This window comes from Thermobia domestica, chromosome 5 (assembly GCF_964235325.1).
Source record: "Thermobia domestica chromosome 5, izTheDome1.hap1.1, whole genome shotgun sequence".
Taxonomy (NCBI): Eukaryota; Metazoa; Arthropoda; class Insecta; order Zygentoma; family Lepismatidae; genus Thermobia; species Thermobia domestica.
This window is the reverse complement of record NC_137458.1, coordinates 313176176-313202025: the sequence shown is the minus strand read 5'-3', so window position 1 is coordinate 313202025 and position 25850 is coordinate 313176176. Positions and strand designations below refer to the sequence as shown.

The window sequence follows — 25850 nt, the reverse complement described above, 5'->3', positions numbered from 1 at the left end:
TGAAAAATTGTCGAGTTCAATCATGCGATCTCCTTATCTCGCTGTTCCCAAACAAGAGCGCGAAATAAAAAAAAAAAGTAGGGGGCTAGAAAACTTGAGTTATGTATTCTTACCCACGCACATACCAGTCCACTCGGTTCAATAACTATACGTCAATATATGACCACTCGGTGGCACAAATTGCACTCGACACTGACTCTGGAGATAAAAAAGGCTGGATTTCACTAAAGCCTTCGACTTATTTTTCTTTTGCGTTGCATTTTCCTTTTATGGTTTTATATATATATATATATATATATATATATATATATATATATATATATATATATATATATATATATATATATATATATATATACTTGTCTTCGTATTATCTTGCTTTCACACTTTTTCTTGAGATTATTTTTCTTTTGTATTTCTTTCTTAGTGTTTTCCTTTTTAGTTTGGATTTTAATAATTTAAACCTATTGTAAATGAAAACAATTCAGTTTTGTTTCACATTGCATACTTTCAAACTATAAGAAGTCAATATTTTATACTGGAGGAGATATTTCTGATTTCTACGTCTAGTAATACTTTTGGTCCTTCTGTCCATATTATATATACAAAAGTAACCTCAAAAGTATGGTGTCTAATATTTGGGAAATACAAAGAAGTGCTATTTTTAATATTGTTTACACCATTTTAAAGCTTGTGCATTTACATTTTTCTACATAATAGATATTTCAATTATTGTATCATTGTGGGCGCTGTGACAGTCTTTGTATACCTATGTCACAGCTCACCGCCATATGTGTAATGAAGTGTTTAAGTACCACCAATAATTGCCAAAAAACTTACACTGATGTCACTGAGACTCATGATACAACCTCTGACAATACTGAAAAAGTGAAATGGTCCTTAGTCGATTATGTAATCATCTTGGACATTGATGCATCGTGATCTCATGTGGCTTACAAGATTTGCAAAGAGTTGTGGTATGGTGTTCGATTACTCCATAAGCGCTGTTGGGAATTGCTGGATGGTCTGTCGTTCATCTGGACGGGCTTCAAGAAGTCTCGTTATAGCTTCTCACACGTATTTGATGGGATTGAAGTTGGGAGAACGGGAAGACCAATTCATTCACCAAATATTTTCAGGCCCAAGAGCTCTACCACCTACTCTATTCAATGCGGTCGCGCATAGAGAAGAAGTTGGAGTGAACTGCACCTCTCAAAGGATACACGAGGGAAAGAAGTACTTTGCCACAATAACATTGACCGTTCTTTGACCGCGCTCAAAAATTTGAAGATAGGTATGCGTATGCAACATAATGGCTCCCGATAGAAGAACAAGTAGACTACCAATGTTCCTGGATTTACTGTGTGTTCTCACCTCTCGTAATTTAAGTGTACGTCCAGAATCATTACTCTAATTGAATGTATTATGATCTGAAAAGAGAACGCAACCCCACTCCTTCTTGGTCCGGTTCTTATGTACTTGGTATCACCACAAACGACTACTGATGTTCAAGTGTGAAAGTAAGATAAGGTAGTGATCGTCGGGCAAAGAGGCCACCCCTATGCAGTCAATGTGAGCGTCACTGTAAAGTGTGAGATTGTGCAGATTGCAGTCCTATTGAATATGTTTGCAATTGTATCCCTGTTTGACGCCAGTCTCTTCTGGCCTGTTTATTTATTTCATAAGGATAACACAGTAGGCTTACTGCACAAGTTCTAGTCTTACCTGTTGGGACACGTAATAACACTTCTGAAACTAATTCTGGAAAATTAATCTTACCGTTTAATAATTTATGTAAGAACAAGAAATCGAAAACCAATCTCTTTTTTTCTAATGTTTGAAAACTGAAATTCGTTACTAAGTTTTCATAGGAAACAAACGAAACATATAATCTTATAAATGTAAAGTCTTTATAGAAACGCTTTCCAATCCTATAAATTAAACCTAAGTTTCTATACACACTACTCGTTTTTGCGTCAACGTGTTGAGCAAAGGTTAGTTTACTATCAAATATTACTCCTAAATCTTTGATAGTATTTGGGGTAAATAAGGAAGTGCCACTTATTGCATAGGAAAGTTAATTGAATTTTCTACGTATAGCGAGATAGCCCTTTACTTCAGAAAATCGAAAAATGACTAGGTCATTCGTTTGTACTACGATTGTATCGTTTGTTCCGAAAGTATTTCGTTTGTACCATTTTCCTTCTAGGGTTACTTGAGAGGACAATTGGGGGGGGGGGCTATCTTGGCGCCAAGATAGCCCTCCGTATCACAACATAAAAAATTGAAATACACGATTCGAAAGCAAATCGTTTGTACTGTTTGTACCAAAAAAAATTTGCTTGTACCCGGATAGTTTTCGAGAAACAGAGGATGACATTTAGGGGGCTATCTTGGCGCCAAGATAGCCCCCCCTATCACAGCACAAAACTTTGAAATACACCGTTCGAAAGCAAATCGTTTGTACTGTTTGTACCGAAAAAAGTTTTGTTTGTACCCTGATAGTTTCCGAGAAACAGTGGATGACATTTGGGGCGGGTGGCTATCTTGGCGCCAAGATAGACCCCCGCCGTATCATAAAACAAAAATTAAAATACACCATTCAAAAGCAAGTCGTTTGTGCTATTTGAATCGAAAAAAGTTTTGTTTGTACCCTGATAATTTTTGAGAAAGAGTAGATGACATTTAATGGGCTATCTTGTACGCAAGATAGGCCCCATACTGTGTACTTATTCCATGCCCGTTAATAAGTATTATGTGTTTATTCATGTGAATTTGTGTATTTAGAATTCTGGTTATACATATCCAAATAAAAAGAGAACTTGTTGGGAATAACTCAACGTTAAAATTGATTCGGCGAGTGGGAAAACAGTGTGAGTCCAAAATAAGTCAATTTGAGTTAAAGGTAAAAGCCATTTTGAGGTAAAAACACTGTAATGAAGAGCAGTACAGTTTTCAATACATCGCACGTTATAGCAGAATGCTGTAATATCGACTGTACATTTGTGCCATTAACAAATGAAAGTTCTTTCTTCAAATATCTCAAAATGCGTTTTGTGGACTAGTAGTGTTTTTCCACTCAACGATAGGGGGTGCTATCTTGGCGCCAAGATAGCCCCCAGTTGACCTCTCAAGTAACCTTATAATGAAAATGGTACAAACGAAAATATTTTCGGTACAAAACGGTACAAACGTAGTACAAACGAATGACCTAGTCATTGTTTCACTTTTATAAATTGGGGGGGGGGGAGGGCTATCTTGCCATACGTGAATTTTCTTTCCTTGTGAAACATATATATTTACATTTGGACGCATTCAAAACTAATCTATCCTTATCACATCATATTTGAACTTTCTGTAGATCCTGTTGAAGTTTCACTCAACCATCAATTGAACTTGCTTTGGTGTATGATTTGAGATCGTCGGCAAAAAGAAAAACTTGAGAAGTTTTAATACACAGATGAATATCATTAATAACAAGAAAAAACAACAAGAGACCTAGATTAGATCCTTGAGGTACTCCCGATAGAGTATTGAACTTTTCAGTAACAAATCCTTTGTATGAAACATGTTGTTTTCGGTCATGCAAGTGTGATACAAGATATTTTATTGCTTGTTTCGAAAATTCAGAGATGCAACTTTAAGTAGCAAGTCATCATGCTCAAGACGTCAAATGCCTTGCTAAAATCAGTATAAACATCTACTTGACCGCTTATATCTAATTGTGTTGCTATAAAATTTGTTAAAATTTCTTGCGTTGCATGATGTAGCGGCTGTGGCGCTTTTGTAGTTGATAGTGGTTGACTGTTGCCAACCTCTCCCTTGCCTCTGCTTTGGTACGCATTTAAAACAAAGTTGCATTTAAAGCAAACTTGCATTTAAAACAAAGTTGTGAGCAATACTAATATCCTGGACCGCACTTGCCCCACTTCATCGTTCTTACAGTTTTTTCGATGATTGATTCCGCAAATTGCCCAAATGTTGTTTAGGGTCCATATTCATGTGAGTTACACCACCACAATGCACTGCAGCAGCTCGCTGACTAACAAACTTATGTCATTCCTTTTATTCAACTGCCTTGTGTTGGTGGATCAGATCCATTCAGCTGACGTTTTGCTCAATGGGAATGTGCAGGAGGCATTTGTTTACATGCTGCAGGGATTTCATTCATTTCCACGGAATAAGGAATATTTAATGTTACTTTATGACGTCCTTGAGTTTTAGATATTAGGTTTAATTAGGGGATAACGGTGGGAGACAGACTGACTTGCGATTCACTTATGAAAAATTTCCTTGCTACCTCTTACGGATTTTGGTTTGTAGATTAATAGTGGAAGTGGGAGGAGTATATTAGATTTCTACAGTGGCGTATTTAGGGGGGGGCTTCCGGGCTTAAGCCCCCGAAATTTTACTTACTATAGTAAAGTATATGAAATATCTTGCAGAATTTTCACATTTTCAGGCAAAGCCCCCCTTCCCGAAAGTTAGCAAAGCTCCCCTCGAAACAAAATCGTAAATACGCCACTGGATTTCTACAAGTTTTGTGTTAATGGAACAGAAAGAACAAAGCCGAAATTTGTTCTTAAGTTTCTAAATCCATATAAATCTTCCCAGTGGCGTATTTATGGGGAGCTTCCGGGATTAAATCTTAAACCCCCGCCACCCGAAATCTTATTTACTATTTTAAAATAAATGAAATATTTTGAAGAATTTCACATTTTCAGGTATAAAGTTAGCGGAGCCCCCGAAACAAAATCGTAAATACGCCACTGAAACTTCCGTGTGTCTCCATGTATGTTTGCCGTTTTGGTCTGTGAAAATCAATATCGGAAATAGATTATATTGCAAATACCATTTCTGTTTTTGAACATCTGATTCGAGTGAAGATGGAAACTCTTGCAGAAACGAGTAGCCGTCATCTTCTACACACTTTGGATTTGATTGTAGTGACATTAATCGTAAAGCAAAACATGCACTGTAGTAAAGATGTTATCTAACTGATTTACTAATTATACTGTTCTGTAGCTTACACAGCACTATCACTTGAAATAGATCTACTACATATATACATATGCGCGAACTATTCTGTAGTTTGGACTTGTGCGTGGACTATCCTTACTTTATCCTAGTACAGGCTTGCATCTAGAAATTTTTGTTGGGATAGATCCAATATAACAAGCCGTATTGTCTTTGTGGTATTGAATGGGTATTATTCTGTACAATAAGTAACTGTACATAATACTTCCACCTATATTTTCAGTGAGAAAAAATGATAGAAATAGATTGTTTTTATAAGAGAAAGAGTACAAGATGAAGTGTGATCAGATTTGCCTGTTAAACAAGTATAGTGTACAAATGTATGTTGAGTGAAGGAAGTTTTTTTTTTGGGGGGGGGTCCGGACCCGCTTGACCCCACCTTGTGGACGCACCCCTGTCCTAGTATAATAATATGTTAAATGCTAATGAAAAAGTAAAATTATATTTATATCTGTGTGTCTTGTCCCTCTCCACAAATGCAACATCTAAAATTGTGCTGGAATGGGTATTTTATAAAGTCGAAAACATTACTGGTGTTATTAAGGTATCCGTGTGTGCGTGTATGACACAACAACAAAAAAGACATGGTCACATGAAATTTTTCAATTTGCTCTGACAGAAACTAATCACCAATGAAAATATTTATCTTCACAAGAGAATCAATCATTTCGCATGGCATATAATGAGACAATACATTAAAGTTGCTTACGGGCCATTACGATAATTGAAGAGCAATTTGTGGAGAAACATTATTTTCGGGAATTTGTCCCCTGTGTTAACAGATTCCTCTAATGTCATAACCATACAGTTTACTTATATAATTAGTTCCTGAACATTGGAAAGATAAACATCAGTCATACATGCTATAATTATCTAATTATATTTTTTCACCAAATCATACGTAGGCAATATTCTTCTTAATGGTTTGTTGATTTATAGTCACAATATTCTCTTTGTAGTGAATTAATCGAAATATCCATTTCTTTTCGTAAGTTGGATTAGCCCCTTCTGTACCACTGACGCACTCTGCGTACGTCACGAATTCTCTCCGAGAATTACTTTTGTTTTTGTTTAATACGAGGTGTGTTCTAAAAGAAACATAACTTTTGCTATAACATCTTTATTGCTCATTCTACAACAATTTAGGCATCGTTCAATCAAAGTAGTCCCCTCTACTGGCAATACACCATTCCCTACGCTTCTGCCATTTGTGGAAAGCCTCGTGGAACGCATTGTCTGGAATGGTAAGCAGGTCTCTTGTCAGATTGTTCTGAATCTGTTCTATGATTTAGAAACTATGTTGGGAAATGATTTTGGGTTTGGGAAACATGAAAAATTTTGCTGGTGCTAAGTGCGGAGAATCTTGTGGACGGGGCCATGATATTTTGCCAGATAGTTGCAGATGAGCAGGGAAGCGTGAGTAGGTAATATTGTCACGGTGCAACTTCCAAGTGTAGTTTTCCCACAATTCAGGTCTCTTCCTACACACAACATTCCTCAACTGCGCTAAAATGTCCTGGTATCATACAACTATTTGTTTGCCATCTGACTCGTGACACAAATTCATCATGAACAATGCCTTTTCAATCTAAAATCACAACCAACATCACACTGATTTTTGATGGACTCATGCATACTGCTTATGAACAAAGAGACTCTGTGTGAATAGAAAAGCAATTAAAATGTGTTTGTAAATGTTTTGCCACGTGTGTAGCAACATTTTACACACACGTACGTTGTTCTTCAATCTCTTTCATTATTACTGTATCCAGTTTCGTATTTACGATTTTGTTTCGGGGAGGTCTTTGCTAACTTTCGGGGGGAAGGTGCTTTGCATGAAAATGTGAAAATTCTGCAAGATATTTTATATACTTTACTATAGTAAGTAAGATTTCGGGGGGCTTAAGCCCGGAATCCCCCCTAAATACGCCACTATATCATTAATCCGATGAACAGCTTGTGCACGTGCTCACTTCCATGACTGTGGCCGGGCCCGCAACCAGACACAGAAGTTTGGGGGGGGCATGAATAAGAGAGGGGGCAAGTCATTAAAAATTCTCTTACAAATATCTAAATTTTGATTTCTGTATTAATAATAGCTATTTGTATTGAGGTCTGGAGGGGTCATGAAAAGTTTAGGGATGCCACGCCCCCCTCCAGTTGCGGGCCTGACTGTAGCTCACGAACTTACTATCATATCGAAATGCGGCAATTTGCAATTTATTGTCTAAACCTATCGCTAGATTCGCTCAGTAAACGAAGCCTTCTCCCTCTACCAGGTGGTGCGTTGTTTCAAAAGTGCGGTTTCTTTTTAAATACACCTCGTATTGCGAGGCGAGTGTCTGTCAGCAACTAGTATTGCTGGACATCTTGACATGACGAGTTGTCAAGAGGTGGCAGCACTTTATACCTCCGGCACACTGTATACTGCTGAGGATTACGCTTTGCTTCTCTGCTGTGAGAGTCGTAAAATGGATGTGTGAATCGTTTACACTTGAAAGTATTGATCAAATTTGGACATAACTGTCTCTGGACACGTAAATAATTGTATTGTTTTTTGTTGTTGTTTTATTCTAACATAAAGATAGGAAAATTTACATTAATATGTTTGTTCTGTGGCTGTTGGAACTCTTAGTCCACAGTACAGCTCTACCACGGTACGTATATTCACCGTGAGATCAGCTTCTTGCTATACATGAACACGATCTGGCCAACGCTCAGTGTAGCCCCAGAGCAGAAGATTAACATAATAGTGTTCTGCAGTGGCGTTTTTAGGGAAAGGGGGCTCCGGGCTATTTCAGGCAAAGCCTTCCCGAAAAATAGCAAAGCCTCCCCCCCCGAAACAAAATCGTAAATACGCCACTATATGCATAATCAGATAAGTATATCAATAAAAAAAATCCTTATAACCATATCCAAATGAAACTACCAATAAATGAATGCTCCTAGTTCCAGAGGAGGCGTTACCTTCTGTGGCCCGCCCATCTTAGGGTGAGAATGAAATAGCACTTTTAGAAAAAGATGTTGGAGATCTGATATTAGCAGTTCTTTACTTCCAGATATAGTCTCATCTTAATAATAATTTATGGTTATAATCGAAAAGATCATAATGTCCTAGTTACGTCAATAATAACTAACTAAATAAATAAATAACCCTTAGCCCACCCGCCTATTACTCCTCTACCAGTATTTCTTCAGTTATCTCACCTAAGATATGGTAAAGTTCTCTAAAAGAATGGTACTCTTTGTCTAGCAAAGAAACAAAATCCGGGGCCAGAGTAATCAGAGACTAGAGCAGAAGGGGTTAATTTCTAACTTAGTAAAATAAATAAGTCCTACATTTATTGTGAAGTAAGCGATAAGCCTCAGGAAGCCAAACAAAATTATATGAAAGAATGTAAGTCCCGAGACTTTTTTTTTTTTTTTTTTTTTTTGTAAAGAAATGCAATACTTTTGAAACCCAACAGTTGATGCAATACAATATGCACGTCACATAGTAGGATCAAACTTGTATTGAATTAGAGCTCCTTCGTGGTTAGAAACGGTTAGCCGGTGGCAATAGCCGAGTGTTCTCGGGCGTTCGGCTTCCGATCATGAGGCGCAATCCACTGGGGGTTCGAATCCCCCTGAAAAGCAAGATCGGAATTTTAACTGTCATGGGTCTTTATGTGTTTGTGTCCCTGTCATGTTTGGATTACGCAGAAATTGCGCGAATTGCCAATGGCGAACAGTATCCCAGTTGGGACGAACTTTTAAAAAAAAAAACGGTTAGCGTACGCGCCTTAGGCGTGGGAGATCCGGGTTCGATTACCGGTGTGAGCTCATGTGATTCGTATTCCACGTTAATCAGTAGGTCCACGTCTCATGTAGCCTCGCCGCTGAACGGGACGTTAAACTTCACAACAAAAATTGTATTAAATTATGTCCTTATCTAGTTTTCCAGCAAGACAACGGTCCATACATCATGACTATTGAAATATAACCCAAAATTCTGATTGTCTTAAACTTTCAATTTCCGTAACCTACAATGTTGTCCAAAAATATCATGTAGATAGCTATGGATAGAACACATCAACAAACTGACAAGCTCAAGTGTAAATTCTGACTCATAGTTTTGATAAAATAATTTTTTTAAAAAAAACTAGTGGTTACCTCTGGTTCGATCCCAGTCCAGATGAGTTTCTGGTGGACAAATTCTTGTTAGTGGGTTTTCTCGGTTTTTCCCTTTTTAACTGCCACATTCATATTTCACTAATTCTTTGATAATTATTTACCTTCAATAACCACCCTTCTCTATCCCACTGGGCATTACTTGAATTATGAAAAAATATTTCATTTCATTTACTTTGAATGCTTCCAATCAATTTTTTTCTTCTCCTACAGTTTGCGTCTCATCCATTGAAAGCCACATTCCATACTGGGCCATTCTATATGAAATGAACAAATGAAGATGTCTCATTAAATTTTGTACAAATCTTGTGGTACCCAAACATAACACACCTGTAAATGTTAAAGCTCTACTCGAAGGGGCTCCTGTAAGAGCCATTCGAAATTTGGAAGTTTTGTGCAAGTCCGCCCTAGATTTCAATTACCGAAACCGCTAGATCTCAAGTTATATTGAAGCTATCTGAAAATTGTTTCCACTGAGACAATCTTAGAATCTGTAACATTTAAAATGTTCTAGCAATGGATCATCAAGACGGGGTTAATCTATGAATCTTACCATTAAATCAAAATGAAAGAGTTAAAAAATGTCAAAATTTGGCAATTATTACTGAAAAAGGCACACCTAACATCAATCTCAAAGTTTTGAAATATGGTGTTCTGGTATTTCTGTTTACGATATGAAAGAATAAGGAGGGCGTTTTTTTGTTTATTCAAAAAAAATTGCGCAATTCAAATCGAGTGCGGACCTAGGCACTTTTTGAACAAAACCCCCAAAATCTGAGTGGCTCCTACAGGAGCCCCCTTCGAGGTACAGCCTTAAAATTTTATAGTGTGTTATGTTTGGGTACCACAAGATTTGTGTAAAATTTTACAAAAATATAAAACATATGAACCACATTTCAGTTTCAAATTTGGTGATTTCATATAGAGTGACCCTACTGTGCTTCTGGGTACTCCACTGGTATGCTATTTTCAATAATAGACTCTGGCCGTTTTGCGCAAAATTTCTTTCCACGTATTATTCTCCATTTTTCAGTTATTTGTAAACAAAAGAAGTACTTACCACAAAAGTTGCATTGCCAGCTCGTTCTCCAGCTCTCCTCGTGTTTAACATAAACATCTCTGTAATGCAAGTCGTATCCAGCGATGATAAATAGGTATATTCCCAGCAGAAGATCAGATAACGCTAAGTTCTTGATATAGAACGAATGTACAGCGTTCGGTTCTTTCACTAGAAATCGGCCAATCAGGACAAACACATTTCCCACACAAGCTGTGAAGGCCATAATCCACACACTGAAAATAAAACAACGATTTCTGAAGGTCACAATCCACACTCTGATAATAAAATAATGATTTCTGAAGGCCATAATCCACACACTGAAAATAAAACAACGATTTCTTAAGGTCACAATCCACACTCTGATAATAAAATAATAATTTCTGAAGGTCGTAATCCACACACTGAAAATAAAACAACGATTTCTGAAGGTCATAATCCACACTCTGATAATAAAATAATAATTTCTGAAGGTCGTAATCCACACACTGAAAATAAAACAACGATTTCTGAAGGTCATAATCCACAAACTACCTGTAAAGTAATGATTTCTGAAGGTCGTAATCCACACACTCTGATAACAAAATACTGATTTCTGAAGGTCGTACCGTAATCCACACACTGAAAATACAACTATGATTTCTGTAAGTCTTAATCCGCACTGAAAATAAAACAATGATTTCTGAAGGTCATAATCCACACACTGAAGATACAATAATGATTTCTGAAGGTCAAAATCCACATAATGAAAATAAAACAAGGATTCATGAAGCCTATAGAATATTCATTAAAAATATATGAGAAAGGAGTTTTGAAGGCTATAACATGGATTTTCGTAGGACATTAATCCATAGTTCATGCACTGAAAATGAAACAAGGATTTATGAATATTTATTTCATATACTGAAAACAAAAACATAGCTTTGTGAAGCATGTAATCCAAATAATGAAAATAAGACAGGTATTTATGAAGGCAATGATAATATTCATTAAAATAAACAAGAATTTTTGCAGACTGGAATACATATACTGAAAATAAAACAAGAAATCAGTAAAGGCTGCAACCCATACACATAAACGAAGCAAATTCATGAAGGATATAATCCATACGTTGAAAATAAAACAATGATTAGTGAAGGTCATAATCCTTATTCTGATACATAGTAAGAATTTGTTAATCCACAACTTGAATAACTATAATTTTAAATAAATTGTCTTGTATCTTTTCCACGGGATTGTGAAAAGTGTGTGTCCTTTGAATAACATGTGTATGTGTGGGCGGGTATACTTTAATTTAGGATACAACATGCACTGCACTTTGTAATAATTTACGCATATGGGTAGAACGTTAAGTGCAGCTAAATTGCTAGCTAACGTACCTTTGGTTGGTGATATTGTAATACAATTTTCACTCACTACACATAATTTTGTATAGGAGCATAGAGTGCTGGCCTAGTATAGTGAATAAGAAGCTGCTTTAAAATAAAATCTAGCGATTTTCAATCACCAGTGTCATAGGCATTCTGTAATTATTCGCTGGTCACTTATCGCAACTGAGAATCTTCCACGGTCTTTCACTAACGTCTTCGACTCTACGTACGATTTTTCTGTTTTCATATCGTCCATCAACTGTAGTTTACTTTCGCCCCCTCCCTCTCTTTCCTTCCACCATACCCTCTAGCACGTCCTTCATGATACAGTTTCTTCTTAGCCAATCTCCCAACCAGTTTCTCTTTCTCTTCTTAATTATACCTAAAACTTGTTCTTGTTCCTACCTTCTCTCCATTCTTCTCTACACCCACGTTTCGAAAACTTCCAGTCGTTTTTCCATCACTTTTGCGTAATGTCCATGTTTGTGCCCCATTTAGTACAATACTCCACACGAATAATTTTGAGACTTTTCAATCAAAGGAGCTGGAAATAGTTGTGGCTTGATACAATATATTGACTCGAAGTCATCAAAAGAAAAGACATCTAACTTGCCATAGGCGATCATATCATCCACTAGGAAGTCTAATTGCCTAATATTGAAACAAATATTAAATATATTAAGTAGGATGTCGCAATGAACATGCGTGGGCCATCCAGAAAAAATATAAACGTTTTGGTATGAGACAAATGATGAAGTCAAAAGATTAATACTACGTAAATTACATACATTTCTCTACCCAAAGCACTTATCACACTATGATGTCAGTTTTACTATACTATCTCTAAGTTTTATTGTTTTCCCCAATATATCCAAAGCTTCTTTGAGATCAGCAGCAAAAACAAAATGCTTTACGAACAGGGTCAAATTTGGGAACCAATCTGGAAATCTAAAACTGTATCTCACTCCGCACCTTACAGTTGGCAGGATTTTCAATTTTGCTCCACAATGCTAAAGTTCAGAACTCGATATCATCCATGCTCAGTTGTGTACTAGCTTGCTGCTTAGCTCAAGTTTATGTGTCTTCGGTAAAGGATACTGCGTTCTTCGAATTTTTACTTCTTTCTAGGAAACACCTTCCCACTGATGATGGAGACAAAGACGCTGTCATGCAGTTATCATGTTATAGTAAGTGATTCAATGTGCGTAGTGAATGTGTTGAAAAATGGAGTAAGGTATGTGGTTACCGTACGATAAAATCATTAATTATTCGTGTTTTGCATCGAACGTGTGACGAAAGCATAATTACACATTTCTTTTGTAGTGCGGGATACTAAACTCTAAACATCTATCTCCTTAGTTCAGCTCTAAAATAAAAAAAAAATGGAATGTAATCTTTCAGGTTAACGTCCCATGATTATGCACTTTTAGTAAAGGGAGATGGACGAATAAAACAAGTGAATGACGATGGAAGACTTGGTGGAATGAGGATATAGGAGGAAACGGGAGTACTCCGAAAAGTCCCACAGACACTATGTTGTATACTACAAACTTGACCGGGACTCAAAGCAGGGACCTCACGCACCAGAGATAAGAAATCTACCATTGAGTCATGATGCTTTAAACTTGTTACTAAAGTCTGTTCCAGGCAACCTGATAAGAAACTCCCCTACCTCCCACCACTTACCACTTTAGAAGGGAAAAGAAAGTTGTTGACCTTTACAGGGAGGGAAGCTTTTCTAATAAACAGAATCGTGTAAACTCTAATTTCGTACGTCAATTCGCTCGCACCTGATGTTGAGAAACACTGCTGTTCCTTTTAGCTATCAACCTCGAGTTACAAACAATTACTCTTTTTAACTTTTGTCTTGTTGAAAAGTATTGCATATTATTTATCTACTAACGTTTACCTTAGTCTAAAGCATTCGAAAACATTAAAACCAATAACAGCTCAATCTGCCCAATTTTGTATGAATGTGGAAGTTTATCCCTAACAAAAATACAAGAACAAGGACTGCGAGGTTTCGAAAATAAAATGTTGCTAAAAATATTTGGAGTGAAAGAGGCAAACATTCAGGTTAATTAAAACGCTATAGAAGTTTTTATTTCACAACAACTACAGATCACCGAGTATTATAGCAATAGTAAAAGTAATACGTATAAGATAAGCATGACACATTGCTTGTATGGGAAATACGCACCAAGTCACCAAATCCTATTCGAAAAGCCTAGGAGAAGGAGACTGTTAGCTGGGCGAAAGATAAGGCTTCTGGACAATGTAAAGCACCATCTTTGAAAGATAGTTGATAAAAAAACATGGTACATTGATTTTTCGCAGGTTAAAAACTAAATGAAGGGTTTGTTTCTGCTACGATGAGCCTTTGAGCTCTTTAACCCAAACCGTTTGTTATTTTGTGTATAATTGAACGGATTCGTATTTATCGTTACTCTTTCTTTCTTATACAATGCTCAACTCATGTTACAACATTAGACTATCGTTGATGCCTGGGACCGCAGTGGCTTTCACATGTGGCGCATGGAGTCCTGGTTCGATCCTAATTCGGGTCAAATGAACTTTGTGCTGTACAAACATCGCGTGCGTGGGTTTTCTCGGGGTTCTCCCGTTTCCTCTCACTTTTCTCATTTCACCATTTCTTTCATTTCTCAAGCACCGTCTCCTTTAGCCTACCCGGCATAATCATGGACGTAAAACTTATAAAAATTTCATTTTCTGTTTTCGATTTTATATTATGAAATTATTGTATTAATAAGTAAATAACCATTCAATTACCAACCCTGCCATCATTTGCCATTCCAACATTACGTCACAATCCCGACTGCCAAAGGGAGAAAAATAAACAATACAACTGTTCAATAAAATTTCCATTATAATAGCACGTGTTACTTAACTCACTAATACAGACAAATGTAATTAAGTGTTTTAAAATACGTAGTGTTATTATGAAAGTTGTAATTTATTATTTAGACATATTTAGATACACTCTGTACTTCTGTGTGCGGGGGCTGATGGTGGAAGACAGAACACCAACATTTACCTGTACTTGAGTGTGGTGGGGGGGAAATCTTCTTTTTCCTATCAGGTTACGTGAAACAGATTATAGAATAAAGGGCGTAAACAAAGGGACGCTAAACTTAAAGATCTCATATCATTTTCTAAATTTATTGATTGGCATATATAACTTTTATGAATTGCAAAAGAAAATACTGGCTAGTCTATCTTTATTCCGTTGGCTTAGTGACTGCATCTAGATAAATGGGTTAGAACTTCCTTTCAAGCACTACACACACACACACACACACACCCATAAATATAGGAAGAATAAACAAGCGAGTTGAACACAAGTAGAGGAGGACTCAGTAAATTTCATACGCGAGAAAACTTTCGCCAAGCCAAAGCTATTTTGAAGTTAAGAAATATTGCAATCTTTCGAAGCAATGACTGAATTACGATACTTCATTTTCCAGAATCAATCAAGAATCATGAAAATCAACTTCATGGAAAATAAAAGGACTGTTTTTTTTTCCTTTATGTCAACTAATCGAGGCTGAGAATTTTGAACCCTGATAAGTCACGTTGCAACTGTTGACTGCTTCCCAAGTGTTTGTGATTCATTTCCTTATTTTTCCTCTTTAGCTTCCGGAAACTGAAATCGATGAAAGTAAACAAACAAGGTTTGTCAGACCTCATCCATCTACTCTGTCCAGGCTTTCGATGAATGTCTGTAGGCCTCCAGCGCGTTATGGGAAACTTTTGTAACTTTGACGTGTGCTTTTAAGCAGGAAACGTGCATATTGTGACATTGTGTGAGTTAAACAATACCAGTTCTCAGTTACTTGAAAAAAAAAGTGATGCTGAGAAGGCGCTAATTCATGTTTGCTTAGAGCAAACTAAATTCTAAAACATTATTCCTGGTGATTTATCATTGATACTGAATAACAAACGTCTTCAGATTTGAAAACTAGAATGAGTTCCATTTTGTACTGAAAACTATGGTGGAAATGGACACTTCTGGTATCAGAAGAGTAATAAGAGAACTTCCAGTTTCGCTGAATCTACACCGTCCGACAATTAAGTAATGAGACAGATTTTATTGTGACCAACAAACAAAGATAATGTAATAGTACTTGTTTGTTATTCAAAGTATATTCCTTAGATTTTATTGTGGCCAAACAAAGATAATGTAATAGTACTTGTTTGTTATTCAAAGTATATTCCTTAGATTTTATTGTGGCCAAACAAAGATAATGTAATAGTACTTGTTTGTTATTCAAAGTATATTCCTTAGATTTTATTGTGGCCAAACAAAGATAATGTAATAGTACTTGTTTGTTATTCAAAGTATATTCCTTAGATTTTATTGTGGCCAAACAAAGATAATGTAATAGTACTTGTTTGTTATTCAAAGTATATTCCTTCTGCGTCAATACAGCGAGCGGCACGATCACACAAGAAGTAAAGCGACCTCTATAACTAAGTTTGTGGTATGTTCTGTAATGCCGTTTTCACAGCTGCTTGGATGTCTTCAACACAGAAGCGGATCCAGGAAGGGGAGCGATCCGATGATAACCCCATCCCAGAACAGGATATTCTTTATTTTAAAAATAAAACATATCCTAAGAATTTTAATTTTGTATTATATGAATTAAACCCATTGACTTCAAAAGACCCCCCCCCCCAACATTCAGTCTGGATCCCCCTGCTGCAACATCGTCAGATAGTCGTTCTTTTAATGGTAAATTAAGTTTATGGAACAGAAAATAGTTGCAGGGGAACATGTCTGGAGAATAGGAAGGGTACTGCAGCACACACACTTGTTTTTTTTTTTTTTTTTCAAATATTCCTGAACAATTCCTGCCTGGTGAGCGGGTACATTGTGGATACGGAACTAGCTACTTAGGGCTGAGTATTTAGGCCGGACACGATGAATTCTCTTCATAAAATACTTTAACCCTACAACGGTCGGGCGGAATAAAGTTTCATAAACGGTCGGGTGGGTCTGAGAGACCCAAGAAAATAAAGCTGCATAATTAATTTCTAATCAATATTTTTTAACAGAAACATACTTTTTATGTAATTACAAGTATTTTTAAACCAGAAAAAAGCATTTCAGCTCAAAACTGGTGTTTTCGCTTATTTCTGAAAGCATATTTCTAATTGTTTACACATTTTTGTTAGTAAATTATATGAACCTTTTTAGAAAATTATATAAAAAGGAATACTTGCTTACATATGGCTATAGATAAGTAATATTATAAAGTAAACTTATAAGTTTATTTAACATAACGTAAGGCACCGCCTATGTTAGAGGATACTGAATGTCAGAGGATAAAGTTTTTTTTAGTTTTCATTGTTGGCAAGATTGTTATCTAATGGCGGAGTGGGTGGAGTTTTCTCAGCAGCGGCAGTAGATAAAAATTCTTCACTCTTATCCTCTTCTTCACAACACTCACTGTTACTATCGTGGTCACTAAATAATTCATTATCAGGATCTGCATCGGAATCAACTAGTTCACTTTCATCATCATAAAAAATTTTATGAATTTTACTCGCAGAAACTGTTTCTCGTTCGATTATGTTCTAAATTTGCTCAAAATACCAACTGAAATGTTGTTCGTATATACACACTCAAAAAATGTCGAATAGGTAGTCTTAATAAAAAAGTAAACTTCCTACAGGATTCTTAACAATGGCAAAAAAGAAAAAAGTCACTGAACGGTCGGGCAGGGTCTGACAGATCCACGCGAGGTTTAGAGCTCTATTAAAAGCAAAGTAACAATAAATCAAACAGGTTTGCAACACTATCGTCTCTTATCGGTCCTTTTAGGAAGGTATAGGAAGTTACAACTCAAACCGCTAACTTTAAGTTGTTTTTTTTTAAATATAAGTAGATGGGTCTCACAGACCCAGCCCGACCGTTCTAGGGTTAAAACACTTAAATAAGACCGGGCAATAATTACTGTATGACCTTCTAGTACAAATTCATGATTAATGATACCCTTACTGTTTTAGAAACACAAGAGTATTGTCTCCAATTTCACTTCTCAAGTCGACGCTTCTCTGTATGCAAACATCCCCATACACTCTACGCATCAAATCAACAGTTTCTGTGCAACAGTTTCTGTAGCGCTTTTACCCAGTGTAACAGAATTAGATATTCGTTCTTTGCTACATTCTGCTAGCGTGACGAGAGCCTCTCAGTGACTGCTGGTAATGGCTGTGCTTTGCGTGCGACAATGGAGTGTTACCAGATTGTAGAGGAGAGATTATTCTTTTGATCGCACATATTATTTTAAAGATGACACTCACTATTTCGTCACAATACAACCGGTCTCATTACTTAATTGTCGGACGGTGTATATCAAGGAACATACTTCACTGTCCCGTACCACTAACTTGATTCGGTGCAACGACATTGCGCAAATTTTTCTAAAGATTAGATCGTTGATAATCTAAGTAATTTATGTCTTATTAACGAGGAGCAGAAAGTGCTGAAATTGCGCAAATTTCCGCCGCGACGTTGCCAACAACAGGATTTAAGGAATTGTGTGAAATTTTGCATCGAAATGAAATGTATAAAGCTATTCCTTTATGAGATATATTTTATTGCATTCTAATATTTACAAAGCAACATACTTATTTACAGAAAATTTCATTTTACAGTTTGAATGCTTGAAATTTAAATCCTACAGCTTTTAAAAATGTCATACGTGCCTTCTCATAGTTTCTCTGCGAATTCCTGAACTCAGCATACTTCCTCATGACAAACTCGCTCCTTTTGACTTCTGCTGGTCTTTGGGCCTTTGAAATTCCTTTTAATATGGACGTTATTTTCATGGCAGTTTCCGTTTGGATCTCTAACAAAGCAGAAATCACCGTATGAATATCAGGAGCAGGGAAGTAAAATTGACTATTATAATGTCTGTGAAAAGCTTCTGGTCCATTTGTCGTCCGACGCATCGTGGATGGTATAGACGCCCACATGACAGGTGGATACCTAAAATTAATAAAATAAAAAGATCCTTAGTTCATGCACACAATTATTGACAATTTATATAAAACACTAAAACATTTATAACACTAGATTCAAGAAATATTTATAGTCTTGGTCCGTAATTTGTTTACAACTATCAAAACCTGCATTTTAATCTACGTCTTACATGAAGACAGAAGAAAATTTCACTATAATTAAGTTGCATTGAGAGAAAATACCATATCAGCACAACCATTAATGTTGTGTTCAAACTAGGACAACAGTTTTTGCAGTATTAAGAGTTATTGAAGCATGTGCTACTATAGATGAAATTCAAAAGGAAGCTACTTACTTGCAACCGTCTTCTATGTAGTTTTCTAGGACGTAATCGGAAAATTTATGCCCTGTATCATCCGGCGTCATTGATATTAGTTGAGTAAAGGCATCTGATACTTCTGTTGGATGTAAATATGGCAACCCAAAAAATGCCTTTATCCATGAACCTGTAAGAAAAGCAATAATAATAATAATAATAATAATAATAATAATAATAATAATAATAATAATAATAATAATAATAATAATAATAATAATAATAATTTGTTAGAATAAGCAAGCATTGGGAAAGTAGTGAAATTGATGGATCTTACTGTTGGCTTTATAATTTCTTCATTTCGTACATTATTAGAACAGCAGTTTATTTGCTTTTAAGAATGGTGACTGAATTAAGATTCTTCAGTCAAACAGAATAAGATTCTATTTTCAACTGTATTCTGTATTAATATATAACAAAACAAAGTCCACATGGTATTATTAAATTAATAATAAAGAATAATAGACCATAATAATATCAATAATACCTAGTTCAGATTTTGGATCCATATATGCTTGTCGCAGATCATTGTCGGCTTGAATCCTCCGCCACCATGTTTGTCCCAAATGGAATCTGCAGCCACGAATGTCACAATTTGGAAACACATTCTTGATGGCTTCGTGAGCAGCTGTTTCAAAATCAACGTAAATGATTTTCATGAGACACAACATTCGACATGCTGCTTTAGAATTCTAACTGCATGTAGGAGGTACACGTAGATATAAGTTGCTGCATCACTCAAGGGGGCGAGCTTTCTTGCCAAGGGGCCCTATTTATCTCTAATACACTGACCACTCATTCTTGTAACAATTTATACGATAATACCTAGGTAATATATAACAAATGTTTCTCACAGCACCTAAGAACAACTAAGACGCAAATGCAAATCTAAGTATCATTTATAGAAAGGTGAAAGGATAGTTATTAAGATATGTGGTAGACACACCTGAAATATGTATACAAGTGCTTGTTTCTGATTGGCCAAAACTGGAAGATATAGACAAATCTTTATTTCTGATTGGTCGAACGTCTGTTCACGATATTTCAAGAGAACTTCTAGAAATATTTATATATATTGTTTATTTTATATATGTTTGTTTTCCTTACAGTATTTCAAAACTATTTGCTTTCAATAACTATATTCTTACAGTTTTAATCTTACAGTTAGATATGATACGGAAAATGAATGACTGGGACACATTCCCCAGTCACCCTCTCTAACGACGCCATTGCACACATATAATATAGATGACTGAAAATGCTATTGTTATCCATTACTTTGTATTTTTTTTTTTTTTGTTAAAACGACTTGCATTTTGGTGACTGTTTTTATTAGTCGATATACTTGGTAATGATGGCAACGTTGCACAAGATTTTTTTCGCAATTTCCAATTTTGTTGCCTGCTCATTAAGGCTTTATCTGTGTCAACAGATAAGCGTGGGAAAATTTGCGCAATGTCGGTGCACCCACTTGATTATGTACCAGTTCCTAGTTTAAAAAAGAGGCATAACATCTCTAATGATTTCAATAGAGCTACAAGAATAGAATGGAAAAAAATCATACTCAAAAATTATTTCTCGTTATTTTTTATCATTAGCTGTAAGATTTATCATTTCCGATTTCAATAAGAGAATAGTAATATTTCCGGTTTCTATAAAGGGATGTCGACGACACTTCCGGTTTCAATTATTAGGATTAGGAATTAGATTGCTGGACTGTCGGCATATGAGGCCATTTAGCCCGTCACATATATAAGAGATGACGTCCCTCGTCGTGCACACTATCCGATGAAAGGTAAGAAAGAAAGATTGGGAAAGGAAGTGGCCTGGGACCATTATGTTAGGTACCATCCCGGCATTTATCTGATATGAATGAGGCAAACTCAGGAAATACTTCATTCAAGATGGCTGGCCTGAAAAAGCTGTTACACTTTGTCGACCGAGTGGCTCCTCCGGGAATCGAACATAGGATCGCTCGTATCAAAGGCGAGAGCATTAGCCACTACACCACGCGAGGCCACCCGGTTTCAATGAATTGATAATGGTATTTCCAGATTCAACAAAAATAATGGTGCTTCCGGTTTCATTAACTGGACAGTGGTACTAACTGTTATAATAAAGCTGTAATAATACTTCCGGTTTCAATAAATAAATAAATAATAGTACTTCCGGCTTCAATAAAGGGATAATATTTCTTAAGATTTCAGTAAAGAGTTAATAGCACTTTTGATTTCTGCAGTTTAATAAGGGACGAGAGAGAACTTATTCCTGGAACACTGAATTATTATAATAAATCATTTCTGGCTAGCGTTAAGAAAATCGGAAGATCTACTCCTTTCGGTTTCAAGAAAAGAGTGATGGCAAATCCAGTTTGAATTAAGGGTGACAGCATACATGGAATACTGAATTGAATTCAGTCCTTGGCATACTGAATTCATACAAAAACGTTTTTTGCTATCTATCGTACTTTATGCTCCGCTAGACAAACATACAGACGGGGGGGGGGCGGTGGCTCAGTGGTAGAGCGTTCACCTTCGGTGCTTGGGGTCCCTGGTTCGATCCCAGCTCGCGCCGTGTGGACTTTGTGATGGACAAACACCGTGCTCGTGAGTTTTCTCGGGGTTCTCCCGTTTCCTCCCACTTTCTTCATTCCACCATTTCATTCATTTCTCATTATCACCGTCTCCTTTAGTCTAACTGGCATAATCGTGGGACGTAAAACTTAAAGATTTCATTTCATTTCAAACATAGAGACGGAGGAAGACAGCACATGGACGCATATAGACAGATGTATGGATAGATATACAGTGAGTTGAAGAGGCATACACAGACAGATGAACAGGCAGACATATAAATGGATGAAGAGACATACAAACAGACAGACGATCGGATAGACATACAGATGAATGAAAATAGATATACAGACACACAGTTGAACGGGTAAACATACAGACGGGTGAAGTCATACAAACAGATGTATGGACGGACAAAAATACCGATGGATGAAGAGTCATACAGACACACAGATGAATGGACAGACAAGCATGCAGATAAATGAAGAGGCATATAGACAGACGGATGAACGGACAGACATACAAATAAATGAAGAGGCATATAGACACACAGGCGAACGGACAGACACAGATAAATGAAGAGGCATATAGACAGACAGATGAACGGACAGACATACAGACGAGTGAATGGACAGACATGCCTCTATTATGAGTACTTTGGAAGTTTAAAATTAAATCTTCTGGTGCTATCAAAAACTTCTATTCAGTCACATTCTTGTTAAGATACGTCTGCTTAGCGCGTCTATTCTCATCAATATTTGCAAATCGGACCAACATTTGTCAATTGTTTTTAAAAGAAAGAAAAAAAAACAAGTTCCTTCTCTAAATCAGCTTCAATTATAAAAAAATTATATATATACTTCTTAAAAATGCTGGCTACTGACTTCTTTTTGAAACTCCTTGTATTTATGTCCGTAGAAGGAATAAAATTCAACGGATTTGGGTATTCTTCAATGAATTAACATGGCTCTGTAATTCCATAATAAATTATTAATATTGTTCCGAGAACATAAAAGCGACATGGATAGCCAGAAAATGTTTTTCAGCATGACTATACGTACTAACAAGCTGGGGACAATTTTCCGGATCTTTGTCCTCCCGTGTTTCTACTGTGACACCACACTGCTTATAGTTCTTTACACAAGCTACCCGCTTCTTCTTGGACCATCTTCGTATTCGTTTCCTATTCAGTTTTATAGCATCCACCCGGTTTTTAACTTTATTCGGATTTAGCGTTCCTTTCAATAGCGAGTCGTTATGAGAGTGACTGGATAAAGTATAAAGAAGGTGGAAAAACCACATAGAACAAGGAATTAAAACTAAACTAATAATAGCCGTGATTTAATTGGTTTGGCTACGGTACGATCCAATGGAATAGCGTAGAGTTAAGATTCTCTCACTCTTTTGTGGGAGGTAATTGTGTTTCATGAAGCGATGGATACCGTATTTCAAGAAGACGTCTGTACTATTCAAGAACTTACCTTCACAAACATATACTGTAGAATATGAATTATAGAATTCCTTCTCCCTTGGTTAAGTCATCTAACTTAATGAACCGAATAAAGTTCTGAGCGAGGAAATCGCAGTCTTCGGCATTTTTATTGTAAAATCAACTGACTATACTCACATACATATCTTTCGTGTTTACTAAGCACAATCTCATACATATATTGACAATTTATCTTCTTGTGACATTTTCAACTACATCTGGGACCGGAAAACTTCTGGATCATCTTCAGAGATTTAAGCATATTCCCCTGTCACTACGAATTATGGAATATTTTGCAAGAGAAGGCAGAGCGTAGGGGAACGAGACCAGTATGCTGGAACCCTTCTATACGAAAGAAAAAGAACCCATACTCTTGATAACTGGGAGTGTCAGTGTAGGGTAAGGAGCGGTTTGTGTCATTAGACTGAAAGTCGTGAGATGAAAATAATAGGGTGTTGTAGGACCTTTTAAAGTTATTTTGTGTTTATATCCAGTTTGATAGCAATCCAAAGTTTAAAAAAGAGAATACAAGATAAAGATTTTGAAAAGTTGGTATCATTAGCCGAATTTTTTTGGGCCTTCAGTTTGGCATCCTCTCCATCACTTAGAGTCCTCTTGTGGCTAAGAGGTTAGCGTACGTTCCTTTGGCGTGGGAGAGCCTGGTGCGATACTCGACGGGAACTCATGTGGTTCGGATCCCACGTTAAGCTATAGGTCCACGTCTCCTATAGTCTCGCTGCTGAAAGGGATGCTAAACTAAACATCAAAACAAATTAACTCTCCATCACTGTTACGAGAAGAGACTTTCTTTATGTGGTTAAACTTTAGAATCGTTTAATACCATAGGCTAGTTTTCTACGATTACAATCCTGCCTTTCTCCAAATATCATTCTGAATCTCATCCCTGTCAAGATATCCTGTTTCGTTTTAAATTATGCAGTAGATGAGGCACGAATTTGCTTCGTATCACAAAAAGATAAGAGTGCCTTCTAGAGGGTGAAAATTTTAAAAATCAGATTTTCTCGTAAATGATTGCAATGGTTTCGTTTGCAATGGGTATCAAGTATCTATTGATACCTGAAGTGGCAAGGGACTTTTTTTGTACTGCTTTGTTTATATTGTATTTACATTTAGTGAATAAATATTTCCTCAACTACCGGACAATATAAGATAAATTATTTTACATGAAAATATCCACAAAAGTAACTCCATCTTATGAATAAGTTCCCTTCAGATGAACTTTTTCATACAATATATACAACGTATATCAAGTAATGGGTACCGGCCATTGCACTAAATTTCCTTGCTCCAGTTTCTTAAATTGAACCACATCGTGCTTAAGTTATAATAGAAATAGGAATAAAAGATTTCGGAAAACTTTGATCACAGAAACCTTATCTCCAGTATAAAACTATGTTTTGTGCATTTTTCAAAATAGAAGGTGACTTGTTCCATATTATAGAGTTGTAAAATATATTTATTCACAGAATGTAAATAAAATCAACTGACTAATGTTTGAGAAAATCATCCGCAAAGAAATTTACCCTAAGAATAAATTCTTCTTCGGGAATTTTTCTGGAAAAATGACTTATATTAACCCTAGAACTCATACTCAAAACCTTTTACCCTTTTACATAGGTGGAGTCTATTAGACCCCATCCGAATATCTCAGTGAAAGTAATTATAATTGCATGTTTCGATCACCAGATCATAATAAGTATTATGTGCTACTAGTACTAATGTTATTTTGACAATATCACACTCTTTTTTACAACAAAAATAGTTGTTTTTTTTATTGTTAGAAGTATAGAATGCACATGACTCTCGGAAGTGTGAATTATTTTATTTTAATGTTTAAATATTTATATTTGACACATTTTGATATAATTTTACATATACTATATTACATTTTTCAGTAGGGTTTCATATAATCTCAAAAATATTGTACATAAATGATTATTAGCAAACAAATTTTGTTTTAATTCTTACATTCAAATTTATTTTTTTTCCTAATTATTGTATTATAAACAATGTGTATTTAATTTTCTAACGGTACATGTTGAACATCTTGTACACGTGTACTATTCTGAGCTTCTCATGTATAATTCTTGACGATTCTCAACCAAACTTACAATACGGTAATTTTTTTATTTCAAAATATTTTAGGATTTATTTTAAATAAAAAATTTCATCCATTTTGTGTGTGAATGGGAATGAATTTAAAACACTTATTGCGTTGCCTCTTTGAATGGCAAGACTTACCCGTTGGAACAGGAAATGTTTGCTTCTAGGGTCCCCTGATTTATTAATTAAAGCTGACCCCAAATTTGTCAAAAATTTACTTGTTTCTTTACTAAAAACACCCATGGTTTCAGTAGCAAAAGCAATGAAAAGATGATCTTCTTTTAATTTTGAATTAATGCACATAACTATTTACACTTAGCTTCGTAGGAGTAACATTTGACATGTTTTCCCTTTTTTCTGAAGCTGTGCTTCTCCCTTCGAGATTTGTGCAATATAAAATGTTATCAAGCACAAATTGTGTAATAAAATACTCTCATGCGTCTTTGTTTTGAACCTGCGTGCTAGTTTGGGTGTGGATGTGTGAAGCATGTTGCGTTGACGAGTCTGAATAACACGTTTAGGAGTAGAAAATCCGGTTAAAGTACGCGTTAATGTACCGGCTTCTGAATCGGAAGACAAGTTTCGTTGTCACTAGAAAATTCGGTTTCACTTGAACTATTTCTTACGGATCACCTATCCTGTTCATTTTATAAGTATCCTTCTGCA

General features: G+C 36.0%; 1 protein-coding gene across 1 annotated transcript in view; it reads right to left on the bottom strand.

Moving 5' to 3' along the window:
- LOC145685653 (G-protein coupled receptor GRL101-like) overlaps window positions 1-25850 on the bottom strand; it is a 452342-nt gene that overhangs the window by 134716 nt on the left and 291776 nt on the right. The window contains exon 8 of the mRNA XM_081758045.1: window positions 10268-10500. Coding sequence (XP_081614171.1) covers window positions 10268-10500 — 233 coding nt within the window. The remainder of the gene's footprint in view (window positions 1-10267; window positions 10501-25850) is intronic.